Below are 20,808 nucleotides of genomic sequence, written 5' to 3'. Positions count from 1 at the left end.
TTCTGTAATTTGAATATGGTGTACCTAGGTGAAGATTTTTTTTCTGGCATTTAACCTGCTTGATGATCTCTGATCTTCATGATCAGTAGTTTTGTGTCATTAATTCTTCAAAATTCTCAGCCATAATTACTTCACCCAGCTTCTTTCTTTTCATTCTGATATTCTCATTGCACATATATTACATTAAAAAATTTTTCCCCACAGTTCTCAGATATTCTGTTGTTTTGCATTCTTTTTTCTCTTTGCATTTCAGTTTTGAAAGTTTCTGTTGACATTGCTTCAAGTACACAGATTTATTTTTTCTCAGCCATGTTCAGTCTATTGATGAGCCCATCAAAGGAATTCTTCATTTCTGTTACAGTTTCTTTGATTTCTAGTATTTCCATTTGATTTTTTCTTAGGGTTTCCATCTCTCTGCTTATAGTACCCTTCTGTTCCTACATGTTGTCACTCTTTTCATTAGAGCCTTTAGGGTAGTAATCATAGTTGTTTTCAATTTCCAATCTTATAATCATCCTATCTGAGTCTGGTTCTGATGCTTGTTCCATCTTTTCAAACTGTGTTTTTTTTTTAGTATGCAGTATAATTTATTGTTGAAAAATGGAAGTGCTGTAGCAAGTAAAAGGAACTGAGGTAAGTGAGTCTATAGTGTGAGGTTTTATGTTTACCTGGCTAAGAGCTGGACTGTGTTTACTGCCTGCTGCAGCTGTAGATGTCACAGGCTGAAATTTCCTCTGCTGTTCTTGTTTTGTCTCCTTTGTTGTCTTCGGATTTCCCTATATACTTTTTCTTAAGTAAAGCCAAATATGAGTTCTTCCAGTTGTAATCTTGTTATTATGCAGGCACCTTGTTGATGTGGTAAGGTATGTGTGGGGGAGAAGAGTTCCGCAGTCCTGTGATAAGGTTTCGGTCTTTTACTGAGCTCTGCCTCTAGGGGGTGACCTTTACAAGTGCTTCTCAGACTTTTTTCTCCTCTTTAGGTGAGAGGAGTAAAAGTAGAGGGGGCTGGAGTTGGGTATTTCCTTTCCCCCAGGTCAGTGAGGCTCTGATAATATCCCAGCAAGGTTAGGCTCTGGTAAAACAGTTTCCCCTGAGGGAAGGCCTTCCTAAGAAGAACAGAGAGCGCGGTGTGTTTCAAAATGGCTACTTTCCCCCTCCTCCTGCTAAAAAGCAGGGGAGAATTTTCAGAAATATTCACTATGAGGAGCTCCTAGGGCTCCTGGAGCTAAAACTCACACAAGTGTGGGGGCCTCTTAAGAATGGACTCCTGCTAGCGTTTTTAATTCTCAAGTTTGTCCACACCAAGCCTTTGGCAATTCTTCAATTAGTTTAAGTTCTCCTACTCAGACGCTGACTGAGTGCTTTCTGCTCCTGAGACCCTGATCTGGTAAAATCTGAGACTCTTTGTACCTGACTGTCTCTCTAATTTCTGGGCAGTGGTTTGCCCTGTGACTTCAGTTCTCTGAGGGATTTAAAGAGAGTTGATGATTTTGAGTTTGTCCAGTCTTTTTCTTGTTACAAGGATGGAAGTGATGACTTTTAAGCTCCTTATAGGCCAGACTAGATCAAAATGACTTTAAAATACAATATTTGAAGGATCAATATTATGAAATTAGTTAGGTATAAAATTTTCATTGGCTTGTTCCTATCTCTTTCCAGTTTCCATTTTTCTATTGCTCCCAGTCAGCCACACTTCGAGAACACGGTAGAGCTGGCCCCAGAAGAGGGGCCAACATTCTGATGAGGTGTCATTACCTGGTTACATGGAACCAGGCCTCTGAAGAGACTAATTATTTAGAGAAGGCATGAACAGAGTTTACAAACTGTTTACCAAACTGTTTGATTCCCTCAGTAGAGGAGCTTTAATTTAAGGTGATTTTTTGAACTAGCCTTCTTTTGCAATCCTTTTAATTATCCAGCAGACAATTTGATCACAGGCTTAATAAGCCCACTCACACTGTTACTTCAGGGTTGGGATCAGCTTAATATGTTTACTTGAACAACATAAAAGGATAGTCTCTTAACTTAAATGTGAAACCATTTGGGTTGCTTTTCTATTTAAGATACTGTTGAAATCTATTTCCTCTAATATAAAATAGTAAGGAAAAAAGTTTAAACTAGAAACAATAAATAAGAAATTAAAAATGAGAATTTCATGGTTATTTTAGAAATGTCTTTAAGAAGCATTCTCTGTGGACTGACATGGAGGAATCTCAGTTATTAGTGAATCTGTGCAGTGTGGTCTCTTGGCATGAAGACAGAATTAGCAGTTTTGATTCCTGGTTTAAAAAACACAGATGTATACACACACACACACACACACACACACACACACACACACACATACACACACACGTGTGTGTGTATTAAATCAAGTTTGCCTAATTTTCTTCTAAATGTTCTAGGATATAGACACACAAGGACACTGTTTACTTTTATGACTGGCCCAGTATTAGCTAATCTCACTAAACTGTAGATTTACAAAATATGGCAAATCTCTATTTTTTCACCTCCTTAGCAAGAATAATTTTAAATTCAAACAACAAATACTAGCCTCTAGTAAAGGGATTTGTATATATTCATAGACTTAGCAAAACAGATATGAATAAGTATTAAGCCTCTATGAAGCTGAATATGGAAAAATACAGCCTATGAAATTGGCCAATCATATATGAACGATGTGAAAGATTCAAAAGCAAAATTGTATTTTACAATACCTATTTTTGTGATAATGAGTATACAGCTTGATCCAGGAAAATCAAAAGACAGCTGTTCTATTTTAGAAATTAATAAACTACTGTACACATCCATATACCTGCAGCACAATGAAACCAGTGAACCTGATGTATGTATCTCACATATACCGATATATTGTCACTTGTCTGGATGATCAAGTAAGAGCCCACAGTGCTCATATGAAAAGAGCCATATCACCTTTGGTACAATTACTGTGGCTGCAATAAAACTACAACATACACACAACCCCATATAAATGTGTCTTAAATCAAGAAAAATAACAATTTATTTTAAAAAACCTCCAAAGATGACTTTTCTTGATGAAATCTGTAGCCACTTCATTTTTCCTGCCTCCTTAAAAGGTTCTCAATGTTCATCTGTGAGGCCTCTTCCATTGGTTATATTTACCCTGTCCCATGATGTCACACACTTATTAACTGCATGAACAGTTCAGCTCACATACACGGAACCCCCTCAAAAATAAAGAATCTATCACAAGAGTGGCACGTTAAGGATTCTAAGGAAATCCACAAAAAAAATGTCCTACTTAGGGCATATTGATTTTCTTCCTCCTAAAATAAGCACAATGAGGCAAAATGTCTGAGTGAAAACAACACAGAAGCACAACTCTTGGAGGAAAAAATCTGATATTTACCAACAGTTTGGGGGAAGTGGGTGTGAACACTTAAATGATGCAGTCCATAACATGGATCTGTAGCGTGTCTATGTCAGGCAGAACTTCTCCACATTTGGGGCACGAATGAATTGGAATATTCCGCTGTTGCTGCTGCCTCCAGTTGGTATCCTCATCTCCTGAGAACAAGCATTGAATGAAACGCTATTCCATTTCTTCCATGTTGCAAGTGGCTTTGTTTGTTTGATTTTAATAACAATTAATTTTAACATCCATTAAACTTGGCAATTGGTACCCAATGGGGAGGGAATACAGGTTTTTTGGGGGGTCTTTAACTTAAGCAATCTACACACACACAGAAAATGTGCCCACATGGTACCTGCTATCCCACTGCTGTAGGTTTTGGGCTCTAGTCCAGGTTTTTAGTATGTGAAAATACGTGGTTTCAGTTCTAGGTACAGAACAAGACAAGTTCTAATACAAACAGGAATATTTGAGAAAAGAAACAAGATACATAAGGATATGAGCTCAAGAGGAGAGAAGGTGGAGAAAATAGCGAGTGGCACACAGAGAGGTTTCCTAGAACAGTATGAACCCTCTCAGAAGCAGAGATAATAACCATGTTCATTCCGCCCATGCATCTGAGCACCTGGGAGGTGGAAGAGAGGGGTACAGAGACGAAGGGGACTTCAGGAGAGAAAAGCGACAGTGGGTGTGTGTGAGGGAAGGGCCACACTGTGCCACGTGAGGCAGGTTAGCGGGAGGATGGGAAAGGCACCAGGCTCAGACTGCTCTGTGCAGAAAGGCCGCCTCATGAGACCCACAGCACCCGGGAGGAGTTTTACGGATATGTAAGGGCTGCCCAGGCAAAGTGAGTGGGGAGAAAGAAGGGAAGTATGCATTGTGTCATTCTGTCCAATTTTAGAGCTGGCCCAAGGTTCAAGTCTAAATTAAAGAATGCTTGAAATAAGCCTTGACTCTAAGAAGGTCCCACATGCAAACTAATCGATGTTGGAAACGACTTTTGGCTACCAGGGCATCTCCTTGATCTGACCTTTCTGGACCAGTGCAAACCATTTTGGTCTCAGAACTTGCAGTCGGCGCCCAGTGTTTGCTTTGGAGGCTGATCATGGAGGTAACCTTTAACCTTCAATTCAATTCAATTCAATTATTTGAACTGAATAATGGAGACTATGGTAGACAGTCTGTGTTCAGTGAACTTCAGAAACACCATTGCACAGAAATACTGATCGCAAGCTGTGATTTCTAGAAGCATGGATCTTTCCAGTGATCTCACGGTCCTAGATCAGGAGTCAGTAAACTTTTTGTGTGGGCTGCAGTTTGCTAAACCCTGCTCTGGAGGGCAATAGGCCACTTATCGGGGACTGTTGATTCTTCATCTTAAACTTTATTTCATCCATCTTTGTCTTTCCTTTCGTCCTGGTCTAGGTTTCGAGACTCAGACTTGAGCCGTCGTATGAGGTGGTTAACGGGTTCCCTCTACCTTCCTGCTCTTTGCTATAAAGTAAACTTTGTTTTTCATTGTTAACCCATCACACTCCTTTGTCTTTGACCTTTTATTCTCATACCGTACTGACTGAAATCCTAGCTTTAAGGTCAAGCTTAAAGTCGGGCCTTTTCAAGGCCTTTCTCAGCTGCCCTGGCCCTCAGGGATCATCCTTCCCTCTGACCTTAAGTAGCATTATCTCTATTACTTAAATCGTATCTGGTTTTATGAGTCCATCTTCTTATGCGCACATCCTGTCTCTCCAACCAGACCATCAGCTGCTTCAGACCTGACCATGCCTGTACCTATTTCTTCCCTCGTGCTCAGCTGAGTGTCCCAGACCAGGGCAGATGCTTTGCTGGCCACGGGTGACCACAATGATGAAAGAGAGTGAACAGGGGCTACTGTCTAAGGCAGCTTTGTTACGAAGCTAAAAAACTAAGATCAAAATCTGAAGACAGTCTGTGGAATATTACTTTGTGAAAGACAAGAAGCTTAGTAGGAAAATCATGAACAAACATGTACTTTGCAATGAGTTTTGGATTGTAAGTCAAAGAATGTCTGTTTTTGTTATTTTTTTTTAACATAAACAGGCATTTGCCTTATTTAATTATGACCAAGGAAAATCTTCCTCTAAGAAATCCAGACGCAAGAGACTGTCCTTTTGGACCCAAGACAATGTCGCACTTTTGATATCAGAGGTAGATGGGTGTTCCTGGGATATTTAAATCAGGTTAGAGAAAATGTCTGGTGGTGCTCAAGTGTAGACGCAGGTTTGACAGAAGAACACAGCTTTACCCTACAACGCTCAACATGCCTGAGGCTAGTGTTCATGTCAGTCTGTGTGCTACCTCTACGTATGCCCAATGAATGCGGTTGATTTTTAACCTGAGTTACTACCTCTAACATTACTTAAAAAAATTTTTTTTTAACATTTATTTATTATTGAGAGACAGAGAGAGACAGAGCATGAGCAGGGGAGGGGCCGAGAGACGGGGAGACACAGAATCCGAAGCAGGCTCCAGGCTAGGAGCTGTCAGCACAGAGCCCGACGCGGGGCTCAAATTCACAAACCACGAGATCGTGACCTGAGCCGAAGTCGGAGGCTTAACCGACAGAGCCACCCAGGTGCCCCTAACATTACTTTAACTTATTTTTTTCCTATGAAAGAACTTTGGTGGGGGGACAGGGGAAGAAGGAAGGCGAAAGGGATACTCAGAGAAATTTCCCCAAGATTGAACAGGTGACGATACATCCTGCTTGCTTCCTTGCTGCTGCTGACACTGTGATGTTTCAGTAATCGGTTGGTATACGGAAGGGACTCAGACTGGTCCACCATTAAAAAAATGTTAAAAAGCCAGTTTTATGTGAAATTTGGGATGGCATACTAAACCCAGATTCTTTTTAGTGGCAGCTCTGTCAGTCTTCAATCCTTTGAATTCTTTTTTTTTCTTATCTAGACTCCAGGATACTACTTCCCTTTCAGTGATGTACTACAACACAGGGATTTATTATACATTACGAAACATTACTACAGTGTATTAAAACCAGGTAATAAACACAGCACTGTTAGTAAGTGTCAAGATTGATTTCACTCAGGCAACTAAAATCTGGATGTGGCACATAATTAGATGACAACTTATTACATGCGGTAGCGTGTAGTGGTTAAGAGTCAAATAATCTTGGGTTTTCCGTGTCCAGTTCAGCCCCTAACTAACCTTGTGATCCTGGGTTGTTTAACCTTGTCTTCTGGAGAACTGTGAAAATATATAACTCATGAAATTTTGTGAGGATCACAAGAAATAACGTGTATGAAGTGATCAGGACAGTGTCTACGCACAGTAAACTCAGTAGATGCTAACATTATTATGTGCATAACACCAAGTAATGGGCGAAGATTCAAGTTCTGGGACAGCTTATTTAATACAACGCCTAGATGCATATTTAGAACACATCGATAATTATAACATAGCAGATGAGTCCTATAAGAGGAACAGAGTACTTTGGAAATTCAGGAGGGAGAGGTTACATTCTGCTAGAATCACAGGGCTAGTATTTGAAATGGGTTTTGCAGACGGGGTAGGGGTCACTGGAAAGAGACAGGAGGGGGACAGGGACGTGTGTGAGGGAAGGATGCCACATAGGGAAGTATATGCGGGTATGCAAGCCTATGACGAGTTCAAGGAACAGGGAGCGATTCTGTTGGCTAACAGCTGTAGGGAATTCGAGGGGGAGAAGGTTAAAAGTTAGGCTATGCCAGGCCTTAACTGCCAGCACGAAGAGAGTCTGGTGTCTGGAGTCAGTCTGTAATGGATGGAGAATTAGGGTACTGTGAAAATAAGACTGCGGGGTGCTACATTTTTCACAGTCTGATCTGAAATTCATTTTGTAGAATGTAGTGAAATTGTCTTCAAGCGTTCTCTTCATAGAATAGTTATCCCCTGGAGCCCTGAAAACCAACAATCACACGGGACTCACCTCTCTGAGCGAGGTAGGCCTGCTGGTCAGGGTCACTTGTTCTTGCCCCATGACGGCTCTGCATCTCCATCAAGGACTGCCTACTGGGATGAAAAGCGACACTATAGTGATGTTTTAAAGCCCTGAAATATGACAACATTAAGAAGACATTCAAGAGCAATATGGGGGGGAGAGAGCTGGAAAAAAATGCAAGTTTCATAAAAACCAGAACTTAAGGGTTAACTTGAGTTTGAAATATTATTGGTAGTAGCACAGTGTAGTAAAAGAAAATAACAATTAAGATAAAAAAATCAGTAAATAACCAAACTGTCTCTGGATAAGGAAATGGATTAGAAAAAAGGGGCGTATTTCTAAAAGAAGACACTATAGGGCAATTCAAGAGAATGAAATAAATCTGCGCGTGCACACACACACACACACACACACCCAGAGTCCAAAATCACAGTGTTCCATAAAACAAGCTGCAGAACGAGACCTAGTGATTTTTTTTTCCTTTTTAGAGAGAAACAGAGAGAGAGAGAGAGAGCACGAGTGAGCGCAATAGGGCAGGGTAGAGGCAGAGAGAGAATCCCGGGTAGGTTCCATGCCCAGTGCGAGCCCAACATGGGGCTCGATCTCACAACTGTGAGATCATGACCTGAGCAGAAATCAAGAGCTGGACGCTTAACGGACTGGCCACCCAGGCGCCCTGCAAACATATTACAGAATTGTTTAAAGTGTTAAGAATATTGACCCCCGACAGCAGCAGGCTAGAACCTGGGAACACACAAGGCCTGAAAGCAAAGAACACCTCAGGTTCCCGCGAGACGCAACCAGGCCTTGTGTAAGTCAGGCTGAGTGTCGGGGATGCAACCAAGTGAAGTGAGCCCAGAGTACTTCCTGCAGCTCGACTGAAGAAGCACCTCTGACCACCGCCTGCCCTCCACCCGCGCCCCGGGCTCCGGGTGTGTGGCCTGAGCCCTCCCTCCCCTCACCTGCCTCCATCTTCAAAAACGTTATTCTCTTTCAGCAGAATTGCCAGCTGCAATGCCAGCTGCTCCTTTTCTTCGTGTATTTTCTCTCTTGCCGCTCTTTCAGCATGAAAGTCAGAACAGTAAACTTCCATCTGGAAGAAGGTAAAAGACACAGAAGTTACTGCCTGGATGGATTTGGATGCTCCACAGTCACCTGGGGACAGGGCACAGAATGGGTGCTGCCTCCTGGGATGCACCTTGTAAGTCACAGGTGCATCTTCCTGCTAGAAACCAGGGTGGTGACCGTGACCTTCCAACCACCTTCTGACAGAAGACAAGCTGTGTGTGTGTGCACTTTAGACAATTAGAACTCGGCAATGACACCAAGGTAGGTGGTTTAAACACCGCACGTACCATTCATTCAGTAAAATTCTCTGATTTTTTTTTTTAATTTTTTAAATGTTTACTTTTGAGAGAGAGAGAGAGAGAGGGGGGGGGGGGGGAGGAGCAGAGACAGAGAGGGAGACACAGAATCCGAAGCAGGCTTTTAGGCTCTGAGCTGTCAGCCCACAGCCTGTATGGGGCTCGAACCCATGAACCACGAGATCTTGACCTGAGCTGAAGTCAGATGCTTAACCGACTGAGCCACCCAGGCACCCCAAAATTCTCTGATCTTTTGAAAAAAATAATATTCAGGGTTAGCTTAATACAGCACATGGTTTATTTACTCTGTCAGGTATGTTTATGAAGGCTTTCCTTAAGTTAAATTCTAAATGGTAATAGTAAATAGCTGGTATTTATTGAGGCCAAACATGCACAAAGTCCTCTGTTGGGTGGCTACATTCCTCTCTTATTGCACCTTCTCAAAAATCCTGGGAATGTAGCCTTGCTATGCTCATTCTACAAGTTTAATAGCTCTTAATCTTGGTAAGTGTCATACCAGCACTTGAACCGAGACTGAAGCCCCAACGCCGCTTCCCACAGTAGTAGCCAGCCTCCACCATGGCTCCAGGGACCCTCAACTGTTGGTATTCACACCCTTACGTGGTGCCCTCCCACAATGAACAGGGCCAACCCACGTAAGCACTAGGGTAGCGCAGGAAGGACGGCGCGTGGCCTCTGAGCCTAGGTCACGAAAGACACTGTGGCTTCCGCCTCATTCTCTCCGGGGTGACCTGCAGTGGGGGAAGCCAGCTCCCATGTCACGGGGGTGCGCAAGCCAGCCCGTGGAGAGGCCCGAGGGGTGAGGCACTGAGGCCTCTCGCCCACAGCCATGGGAGCGAGCCGGCTTGGAAACGGGTCTTCTAGTCCATCCTGAGCGTAGCCTCACGAGGGGCCCTGAGCCGGAATCACCCTGCTAACCTGTTCCTGGAGGCCCGACCCACAGAAATGCTGCGAGGTAACGAATGCCTGTCATTGTTTTAGCCGCTAAATCGGAGAGTAATTTCTTACCTAGAAACGTAAACATTATGCCACGATAGCAATCTCTTCACTGTTACAAAGTTACAAAGTAAAAATGGGCTACTTAATAGAGAAATGCCCATTACTCTAATAAAAGCAGGTTTTTCCCCCTCACATTTTATGGTTTCACTGGACGGTCTGGTGCACTTTCCACACGTGATGTGCTTCAGTAAAATTTAAACAAAATATGTCGGTGGAAGGAATATAAAATCCAAAAATATATCTGAAACACCATCGCCTTCCCATTTGAGACCACAACCGGGGTTGGCGCCACTGAGCTCCGTCGCGACGCGGCTCACCTGAGCCCTCAGGACAGTCATGGTCTCCAGGTCCTCCTCCTGCTTCGCGATGGTCTGCTTCATCTCGTCCATCTGAAGCTGCTTGGAAGCCAGCGCCTTCTCTGCCAGCGCCAGTTTCTCACTTAGTTCTTGTAGTACCACCTTATCCACTTTTTCTGACTGCAAGAGACAAGTGTATTCTAGAATGGTTGTGATATAATCCAACCTGCTGTAGTAAAATATTAAAGGAAGTTTTGTCTGTTTTTAAATGACAGGCTCTGAACTGTTCTGTTCGTTGGCAACGGTAACGTGCTCAGAAAGTTGTATTCATTTAACTCACAGCTTGCAAATGATAATTTCTTTTTTTTTTTTTTTTTTGAGAGAGAGAGAGACACACACACACACACACACACACAGCGTGAGCAGGGGAGGGGCAGAGAGAGAGAGAGAGACAGAATCCCAAGCACGGTCCACACTGTCAGCACAGAACTTGATGTGGAGCTTGAACTCACGAACCGTGAGATCATGACCTGAGCCGAAATCAAGAGTCAGATGCTTAACCAGCTGAGCCACCGAGGCACCCCACAAATTATAATTTCGTAATTTAAAACAATGAAAAAACCCCCACTAAAATAAGGGAAATAGTAACAAACCTTGATCTCAGTGACGCTGTAACTCACTGCTACTGTTATTTTTCCCACTAATGTTACTCTTACTTGGTGAAGTCAGTGGAAAAGAAACTTGTTTAAGTTAAAAATTTATCCCATCACACCTGTCAGAATGGCCAGTATCAAAAACGACAAGAAAGAACAAATGTTGGTGAGGATGTGGAGAAAGGGGAACCCTTGTGCGCTGTTGGTGGAAACGTAAACTGGTGCAGCCACTTTGGAAAACAGTATGGAGTTTCCTCAAAAAATTAAAAATAGAACTACTGTATGATTCAGCAATTCCACTTCTGTGTATATATCCAAAGAAAATGAAAATACTAATTCAAAAAGATATATCTACTCCTATGTTTACTACAGCATTATTTACAGTAGCCAAGATACGGAAGCAACCCAAGGGTCCATCAAAGAAGTGATGTGTATATATGTATATACACAATGGAGTATTAGTCAGCCATAAAAAGACTGAAATGTTGCCATTTGCGACAATATGGATGGACCAAGAGGGTATTCCGCTAAGTGAAGTAAGTCAGAGAAACAAATACCATATGATTTCACTTACATGTGGCATCTAAAAAGCAAAACAAATGCACAAACAAAACAGAAACAAACTCATAAATACAGAGAACAAACTGGTGGTTGCCAGAGGAGAGGGAGATGGGGGATGGGCGAGATAGGTGAAGGGGGTCAAGAGGTACAAACTTCTAGTTATAAAATATAAGCCAAGGGAAAGCACAGTACAGCGTAGGGGATACAGTTGGGGTTAGAACAACACGGGGGTTAGAGGTACTTACTCCTGCATAGTCACAAATTTACACATAACTTTTGACTCCCCAGAAATTTAATTAGTAATAGTCTATGGTTGACTGGAAGCCTTACTGATAATTTAGTTGGTTAACACATACTTTGTGTGTTATATGAGTTATATGCTATATTCTGACAATAAAGTGAGCTAGAGAAAAGAAAACGTTATTAGGAAAGTCATAAAGAAAAAAATACATTTATAGTACTCTACTTCAAAAAATCTGCATATTAGGGGGCACCTGGGTGGCTCAGTTGGTTGAGTGTCCAACTTCAGCTCAGGTCACGATCTCGTGGTTTGTGAGTCTGAGCCCCACATCGGGCTTGCTGCTGTCAGCACAGAGCCCGCTTCAGATCCTCTGTCCCTCTTTCTTTGTCCCTCCCCTGCTTGCGCTCTCTCAAAAATAAACATTTTTTAAAAAATTTTAAAAAGAAATAAAAAAGCTGCACATTAAGTGGACCCGCGCAAACCCCTTTTGTTCAAGGGTCAACTGTACGGTCAATACTATCATGATAACTTTGTATGGTGACAGATGGTAACTACAATTATGAGCATTTCAAAATGTGTGTAAATATCAAATCACTATGAAAACTGATCTGACATAATATTGCAACTATACTTTAATTAAAAATAAATACATAGGGGCACCTGGGTGGCTCAGTCAGCTAAGTATTCGCTCTCGATTTCGGCTCAGGTCATGATCTCACGGTTCGTGAGCTTGAGCCCTATGCTGGGCTCTGCACTGACAGCATGAAGCCTGCTTGGGATTCTGTCTCCTTCTTTCTCTGGCCCCCCACCGCTCACTATCTCTCTCTCAAAAAATAAATTAACAAACATTAAAAAATAAATAATCAAAAAAAATTTACTAAGTCTTAGGAATAATATTCTCTTAAGAAAAATGAAAAACAAAGAGTACATTTATAAGCATATAAACTCAAATTCAGAGCTTCCATGATCTTTACTTATTTATCCCAGCTTTCTTCAAGTAAAACTGACAAATAAAACTGTAAGATATTTAAAGTGAAGAATGTGGCAATTTGACAGATGTATACAGCATGACAGGGTTCCCCCAACCAGGTTAATTAACATCCATCACCTCACATATCTACCCATGTTTAAACTGCCATATCATGGTGGCATTATACTAATGGAAGTTGCAGTCTGGTGAGTCCAGGGTCTCAAGGTCACTGACAGTAGCAAGCTAGCCCCATGATAGCTCAACGGACACGACCCCTCCAGGGGCAGCCAGTGGTCTCACCGCGCCCTGCTCACGTGGGAGCCCATGCTGGTAGCTGTCCTACAGACCCACCCGCTGTTAGAAATCCTAAAAGCTTACTCCCCGACTGTAGGAATCAGCACCATCCCTGCACGCGAAGCACGTCACACATAGGTAGAACACCGGAACTCACATGCACTCGGACACGAGAAATCAATGATAAAATGAAGGGCACCCTTTGAAACCAGACTTAGTTAAGGATTGACAACTACTTTACATATAAAAATGTTTAACAGTTTCTTTTTATTATGAGGCTACGGAAGTAATTTTCTTCTATGAGTACCTCTTTCCTTTTTAGTTCCTCGATCGTTTTCAACGAATTATTGTATTCTTGAAGAAGCTTGTTATGTGTCACCTGGAGAGTGGCTACCTTGGACCTATTGAAAAAGACAGTAAGAAATGGTATCTTGGGGGAGATATCAGAAAAACTTAGTCTTGCTTTCCAACCCCCTTCTGAACACTCAACTAGCAAATTCTTCTCTCCTACCTTTGCCATCCCACCACCTGCTAGCATTTTCTTACTCTCAAAGAAAACAATCTTTACAAAAAAAAAAAAAATCGAGATTGATTACAAGTCACGTTAATAATTCTGTTATAATAAAACAAATGTTATCTCCTCAGAAAAATCTCCTGTGCTCCTTCAGATACATAAAAGAAAAAATCTTTTAATGTATTCTCAAATCCTATTTCCAATCTGATAAAAGTGCTCTCCTATTTTCTTCCAGCAAGTAGTCATTTGGTCGTGGCTACTCACTTTTCATCTTCAGTTTTAGCTTGCTCCATTTTGATTTCTGATCGCATGCTTTCCACTTGTAGTTCCAACTTTTTGTTGTTATAAACAAGCTCCTGCTTTTCATTCAGCTCTGATGGGGTTGCAGAATTCTTCCTTTCAAGGGCCTGACATCTAAGAAAGATCGATATTTCATGAGGATGAACGACGCTCCCTCATTTCTCAGTGGCTCTTAAATCCCAAGACTATGTAGCAAATACAAAGAAATTTAGGATTGCATTTTTCAAGGAGTATTTAGCAATGCAAACTAAAATATTTTATCCTCCTTGCTTCTTTACTAGAAACAGGCAGTATTTCTAAACCCTCATGACTAAACATTAGATCAGAAAGAGAATTTCAGTATAATCATAGTAAATATGAAACTACAGTGGCCATATGCAAGGCATTAACGCCAAGCGTGTCAAACATCTCAACACGTTACGAAGTAGGGATAATGACACACATTTTACAAATGATAAAACTAGGGCTCAGAGAGGTTAAATAACCAACTTGCCCAAGCTAATACCACAAATGAATTGTAGATCCACATTGCAACGAGGTCAGTTCGTCCAAAGTCCCTAGCTTTCGCTACCATGCTGTGCCAGATTACCAGAATACTGTTTAGCCTTGGTAAATTTAACTCCCAGGCAACATACGCTCCTACACCGTGCCGGGAATATGCTTGCCAGCCAACCCCAAAGAACCACATAACTTTCGCTCTTCTAAATTCTGGGTAACTCGTTACATCAAGAAAAACAAGCACATGCAAAGTTCTCAGTGTAAATAGTAGCCTTCATAACTGATTGAAAATGATTTTCTTTTCCTCAATAAATCTCATTCCAGTTCTTTTTGCTCTTTGCAGCTTTCGTTTATGTGTCCTTGCATCAACACTGTTGACTCAGGAAGGTCACGGGACATCTGGCTTACTGCTTTTTTACAGGTCCTCACAGAGGCTAGTGCATTTCACTGACACCCTCAAACAGCTGCATCAGATTTCCCCGGCCCCCCGCCCCCCACATTTTAGTACAAGTATTTCACTTGAACCTGTGCATTCACCTCAACATTCGTGTTTTCCAAATTCAGATTTTAATTAGGTTTCTATTTTTCTTTCAGTAACACAGTAGTGAAACCATGTTTTTACACGGTATTTTGTAAAAATGTACACTTTCCGAAGAAGAAGAAAAAATTCATCCCTCGCTCTTACTTCTCTTGAAGTCTCTTCTTCATTAGCTCAGCTTCACTGAGTTTTGTATGAGCCTCTTGAAGTTCCTTAAATAGGGTGGTCACCTGAAGGTTCAACGTCTCCACTTCGCTTCCAACCTGTCACACAGAAAATCCCAAGCACGCACATGCAATTCATATCAGAGATCAAATGAACCTCTTTGTGAGAAAACAGTGTGAAGCATTAGTGTCCAACTAAGACTGATGGGTCAATTGATTAAACTTTGGACAATGAACACCCCAAATACTGTACATGAAAAGAAACGTTTTAGATACAACTCTGTCACCTGATATGTCTGTATTTACTAGTTATAACAGTTTATATTTCACAATGTGTAATTTATATGTATAAGCACTAATAAATATAAATAGATAAATATAAATAAATATATATATGTATACACAAAATGCTGTTTTTCTTACATAAATGATCAATTCGGATGCACTTGTGATAATGACTTTATCATAATTAATTTTTTTTCTTATAGAAATCGGTGGAGTTTATTTAAATGGAAGAAAAATGTCTCCTCTTTGATACTTGGCAACCCAAGAACCTCCCTTCTTAAGACTTGTAGGGGCCAAAATTCACACAAACGTTCCCAGATGTTAAGGTTTTGACTTTTACATAGAGAGAGGCCGCAGGCATTTTAGGTTTTGCTAATTTCTGCTCGTCCTTTATCATAACTAAGTTAATACTGATCACAGTCCAGGGGATCACAGAATATAGTGGTGTCAGAGCACAATCTAATTTATCTAGACAGCAACCCAGGCCCATCCATATTCCCTGGCTGATTTATGTCTCCAGTTTACTTCACTTTTTTCACTGAACCGCCTTTTTCCCAGCAGCTCTGGCAGAATTGCTGGCAATGAGTTTTACGTTGCCTTGGAAGTCTCGGTACTTCTCTATTACTGACAAATGATTTTGGTCAACCAAGTACGATTACGCCCAGGCTGCCTCTTCATCTCTGTGTTTTAAGTGGTCGTCAGTCTCTTGAAGTAGGAGACTCAGCCCCGGCCATGGCATACGGTAGGCACTCCGCATACATTTGCTGAATAAATGAATCTGCTGAGGTGAGCATCTTATGTCCATGCTTGTCACGTGGGCAACTGCAGCCCTCACAACTTCCTGGCTTCGCCAGCCTTCCCTAAGCTGAAGACCATGTGGCAGGCTCCAAGGGCACATCTCTGAGCTGCCACGGAACACTGGCTGTACAAGCTTTTCATTCAAACTATGTCATTCAAACCAGTAGGAGGGTAGGACCCAAAGCTTTTAATTCGATCTCGAGTTTCCGGGTCATGTTCTCAAACGATCTTATTACAAAGTGGACAACATTCCTTTCTCTATTAGCAGACCTGTTCACTCAGTAAGTTAGGAGAGAAATCAGCCAAGAAGAGACAGAGGCGTGATTCCCTAGAATCACTGGGATGGGAACACATCTCCCTACAATTTACTATGGATGAATTTCAAATCGGGACATGGAATAGGAGAGAAATAGAATATATCCAACATTAAAATTATTTCTATTTCTAACGCGAAGAACCCGATACAAGACTCGACTTCAGATACCATGCTTTGGGCCCTCGGGAGGCGGGGGGCGGGTGACAGAGTGTGAGAACCTGAGTACCCACGGTTTCTGGGCCTTTCTCCTCTTCTTTCTCTTTTTCTTTACTTGTCTCTGTCTGGGTCTCAACTTCTGCATGATCACTGGCTTTCTTTTCAAAATATGAAACTCTGAAAAAGTGCAGAATATGGAAAAGTTACTTTCTCTGTGGCTTCAAGAAGAGAAACAGTTGCAGAAGCACTAAAAGAACACCGTTTGAAATCGATAAGAGATCTGGGGCTTCAAAATCTCTCTGCACTTGCTACGTTAACTTTTTTGGGTTTTGCTCTCATCCTAAAATTGGCTAGAATTGATTGAAGGGATGGGTTTAGGCAGGGTAAAAGGCATAAATCATCCCAAACACTGAAAAACACTGCCACTTTTCATGTAACAGTAATATGCAGAAATATTTTTAAAATCTGTGTTTTTGTGTGTACGTAGGTCATGCATGTGTGTTACAAGAGTGTGTGTCCCTTTATAAGGATTCACCAGAGAGAGGATGCCTTTTTAGGACCCATCAAAGGTCGCAAGTCCCTAAAAACACACAAATGGACCAACCTTCCTCCACTGAATCATAACCACATGAAAGCCAGCCCAGCGCAAATAAAACAAGAAGAGATTTCTGGTTAAAGATGGTATACTGAATACATGTATGTAATTCTTGTCCCACCCTGAACCCCACCAAAATGACTTTTAAAAAGCCACGTATGTACAAGAACAAAGAGAAAGGGAAAGGAAATAACAGCAAGAAGATTTGGGGGGCACGGCTACGAGTGGGAACTGAGCCAATAGAGCTGGGTCTGAAGCCAACAGTAGGGAGAGCCAGTGTGAGGTCATCGACACTGTGGGAACCAAAAGGTTCAGGAGTCATCGACACCAGGTACCTCGGGATCTGGAGACAAAGATGGGGCCTGCTTAAGAGGGACTGCAAGATCACAAAATAAAGGGTTTCTGGACTCAGACATTAGTAAGAGAAGAGAAGTGGGTTCTTCTGTAAGGGGAACTTACACACAGAACACTAAGACCCTCAGCCACCTCTTCCTACTCAAGGACTTTGACATCTAGAAAAGTACCTTCCAGGCAGGACGCTGGAAGAGTCTCCCTTGGAGTACATAAGGATACTCCAGCATAAGGGAAAAGATTTAAAGTTTCTGACACAGGGCTTCCCCGAGAAAACCTCCCAGCCAGATCTCCTGAGATGTGGACCCAGAGCTGCAATCAGCTTCTAATACCCTATTATCCTGCTGAATCTGAGCAAACAGGCAAGACTGCTGGACATTTAAGGGAAATCTTAATATGAAACTGAAAAGAGTAATTTACTGAAAACAGAATATGCCAGTGGGGAAAAAAAAGTAAAAAAACAGCACTGATGAAGGATCCTTAGACACATAAACACTACAACCACCAAAAAAATGGAACACAATAAAAAAGATTCTCTCCTGCAAAAAAGGAAGATGAAAGTTGATCAAATCTATCAGAAAGGAGAAAGAAGAAAAAAGGAGAGCTAGAAAAAGGGAACAAGGAGTTAAACCACAGGAGATCCAATTCAAAAAGAACAGTGATGCTAGAAAGAGAGAACAAAGAAAACTGAGGGTTAGAGATAATTACTAAATGAATTCAAGATCATTTAAAAAAATTTTTTTAATGTTTGTTTATTTTTGAGACAGAGAGAGACAGAGCATGAATGGGGGAGGGGCAGAGAGAGAGGGAGACACAGAATCTGAAGCAGGCTCCAGGCTCTGAGCTGTCAGCACAGAGCCCGACTCGGGGCCCGAACCCACGGACCGTGAGATCGTGACCTGAGCCAAAGCTGGACGCTTAACCGGCTGAGCCACCCAGGTGCCCCTCAAGATCATTTTTAAAGAACTGAAGGACATGAGTCTGCAGAATGAAAGAGCCCAAGAGTGTCCAGAACAGACAGATGAAAAACAGGTTCACCACCAAAGCATGTGAGAAGTCTCATCACCACAAACATGAAGAATCACAATGGCACTGGGTTTCTCAGCAGTAACACCAAAACCAAGGGCACAAGGAAGCCACGTTTTCGAAAAGTGGACGGAAAATTATATCCGATTACAGAATTCTATACCTAGCCAAACTATCCATGAATTATAAAGGCAGGAGGAGAGATTTTCAGATATGAACGTGTCAGAAAATATACTGCCAATAAATTCTTTTTTCAGTAAGTCAGTGGAGATATGGTGGGCTTGATTTGAAAAGAAATTAAAAAAAAAAAAAGCATAGGAAAGGCATTAGATTCAGGAAACAGGTGATGGAACACAGGAGAGATGAAGGAGTTCCCCAGGGCAAAAGTAAAGGGAGGTGCCAAGATGAGTTCAATGTAGCAGGACCTGGGAAGCAAGCAGGCCAGATTGCAGCGAGAATACTCTTAGACTACTAACACATCTGAGAGGTTTCCTTGCTGGGGAAGAGCATGGGGAAACTAAGCAAGTTTTAAAAATGTAATTATGCATAGAGGCAAAAAAAAAAAAATAAGTTGTATAAAAAAAGGAAGAATGTTCAAGGCACAGAGCAGAGCTCAACTCAGAGCTCCATGTGCATGTCTAATAACATCAACACTGAGTACTTATCTCACTACATTTCAACATAGCCGATTTTGGAGGTGGAGCAGGCAAGCCAGGTCCGGAAGCATCTGTGTGCGATGACAACGAGGGGGGTGAAAGACAGTTAAATCTCCATCATTCAGTGTCGGAGGTCAATAGATTGTGTTCACAACAGGGGGAAAATTCAGCAGCAATTTGAGCCCGGTACATGGAGGGAAACATCAAAATGGTTGGAACCCATGCAAATTGCCAAACCTAAGGGGCTGCACGGGCACTTTTTCAGGCCAAGCCAAATAAATGGGTTAAGGGCCAGCTGATGCAGGGTTGATGGATGAGCCTTCATTACACTATTCACATCCGACACAGGGCTCCATGGGAAAATTCTTCTCCAAGGAAAATTTTCATCTTGGACTGAATTTCTGTGCTACCTCTCGATTCTCTTGGGCTACACTTTCTACACACTTCCCCCACTTACTTGCTGTCAGTTTAAGTTTGTTTAGAAAACAAAAATTGCATGAAATACTAATCCTGGAAAACAATGGGGAAAAAAAAGACAAACCTATTGGCTTCTCTCCCCACAAATCTAAAAATTTTCAGAATAAATTTTAGACTGTTTATACCCTTATTTCTCATGATTAATGAAGAGAGTTGAAGACTCACTTGTTTGAGAAAAACACATGTTAGGTCTTGGAATGTGTTTTCATCATTTCCTATAGAGCATGAAACCAAAGCAGGCTAACCAGGTTTCTCAGTTTCAGTCCTGCCTTAGCTAGGAGAAAATCATCATCCCGACACTCACCTAGAGAACATTAGTCTTGGTAACTATCACTGACTTCCCGGTTGTTATATACAGAAAGAAGGCTGGCGCACAAAGTAGAAATTCAATGCGACTGGGAATGGGACCCTTCACAGGTGTTCAAGGGGAGAGACTAAAAACAGCCATCTCAAAGGCAGGCCAGACTTCCTAGGGCAGGCTGAAGGGCTGTGGCTGCAGACAGAGGGCTGTAATTATTTTGGAAGCAGGAATTATATATATCTCATATGAACGATCAGGATGTATAATTAGCAAATTCCTAAGTTTCCACTTCCACCATGAAAGCTGATCATGCTAAATAAGGATGAATTACTGGCTACACCTGACTTCTGAGAATGATGTATGGAACATGGGAGGGGTAAACATGACTATAAAATACAAACACACGGATTACTCAGGCTACTGGGGGCCTTCTTCAACACGTAACTCCTTCCCTTCAAAAACCAGCTGTGATAACTAAGGTATAAAAGGAGGGCATTCATCCATCCATTCCTTTGTTCATTTATCTGTGCACTGTTAACTATGCTTTTGGGATTTGTCTAAAACATAGGACAAATATTTTGCTCCATGAGAATACATGGTGCTAGTCTCCTAGAAGTCAACCTTTGAAATTTTCTAAGGGACAGCAGTAGCATATGGTGTAAAATCCTAGGATTTAGAGCCAGCATGCCCTTAGCACCTTTGAAAAGCTATCAGATAAGTCACCAGACAAAGGCCAATGTGTTTTCCAGATTAACCTCATCTGAATAAATAACATAGGTTTCACATTTTAAGATCTTTCTATAGTTAAAAATTTTAACTGCTTCAGTTAGAAAGTGCTTTTTTTTTTTTTTAAGTTTATTTTGAGAGAGAGAGATAGAGTGAGCAGGGGAGTGAGCTGTTAGCAGTGCCTGACGTGGGGCTTGAACTCATAAACCGTGAGATCATGACCTGAGCTGAGATCAACAGTGGAATGCTGAGCTGACTGAGCCACCCAGGGACCCCAGGAAGTGCTTCTTATAGTGCTAGAATTTTAAGAGCAATAAGGCATCTATAACTTCTGAGAGAAT

The 20,808-nt window shown here is 41.7% G+C and overlaps 1 protein-coding gene across 3 annotated transcripts in view; it reads right to left on the bottom strand.

The window, feature by feature from the left end:
- Nucleotides 1-3,004: 3,004 nt before the first annotated feature.
- Nucleotides 3,005-20,808, bottom strand: part of OPTN (optineurin) — a 39,050-nt gene continuing 21,246 nt past the window's right edge. For 2 of the 3 annotated variants that reach the window (XM_047866249.1, XM_047866250.1), the window contains exons 7-14: nucleotides 16,410-16,512; nucleotides 14,764-14,879; nucleotides 13,545-13,694; nucleotides 13,074-13,167; nucleotides 10,069-10,227; nucleotides 8,330-8,460; nucleotides 7,356-7,438; nucleotides 3,005-3,549 (exon numbers count right to left, since the gene is read on the bottom strand). In XM_047866249.1, the coding sequence (XP_047722205.1) occupies nucleotides 3,422-3,549; nucleotides 7,356-7,438; nucleotides 8,330-8,460; nucleotides 10,069-10,227; nucleotides 13,074-13,167; nucleotides 13,545-13,694; nucleotides 14,764-14,879; nucleotides 16,410-16,512 (964 nt within the window). In that variant the 3' untranslated portion in view covers nucleotides 3,005-3,421. The remainder of the gene's footprint in view (nucleotides 3,550-7,355; nucleotides 7,439-8,329; nucleotides 8,461-10,068; nucleotides 10,228-13,073; nucleotides 13,168-13,544; nucleotides 13,695-14,763; nucleotides 14,880-16,409; nucleotides 16,513-20,808) is intronic. The other variant, XM_047866251.1, reaches the window with a different exon arrangement.

This window comes from Prionailurus viverrinus, chromosome B4 (assembly GCF_022837055.1).
Source record: "Prionailurus viverrinus isolate Anna chromosome B4, UM_Priviv_1.0, whole genome shotgun sequence".
NCBI classification, from domain to species: Eukaryota; Metazoa; Chordata; class Mammalia; order Carnivora; family Felidae; genus Prionailurus; species Prionailurus viverrinus.
This window is presented reverse-complemented; position numbering and strand designations above follow the sequence as displayed.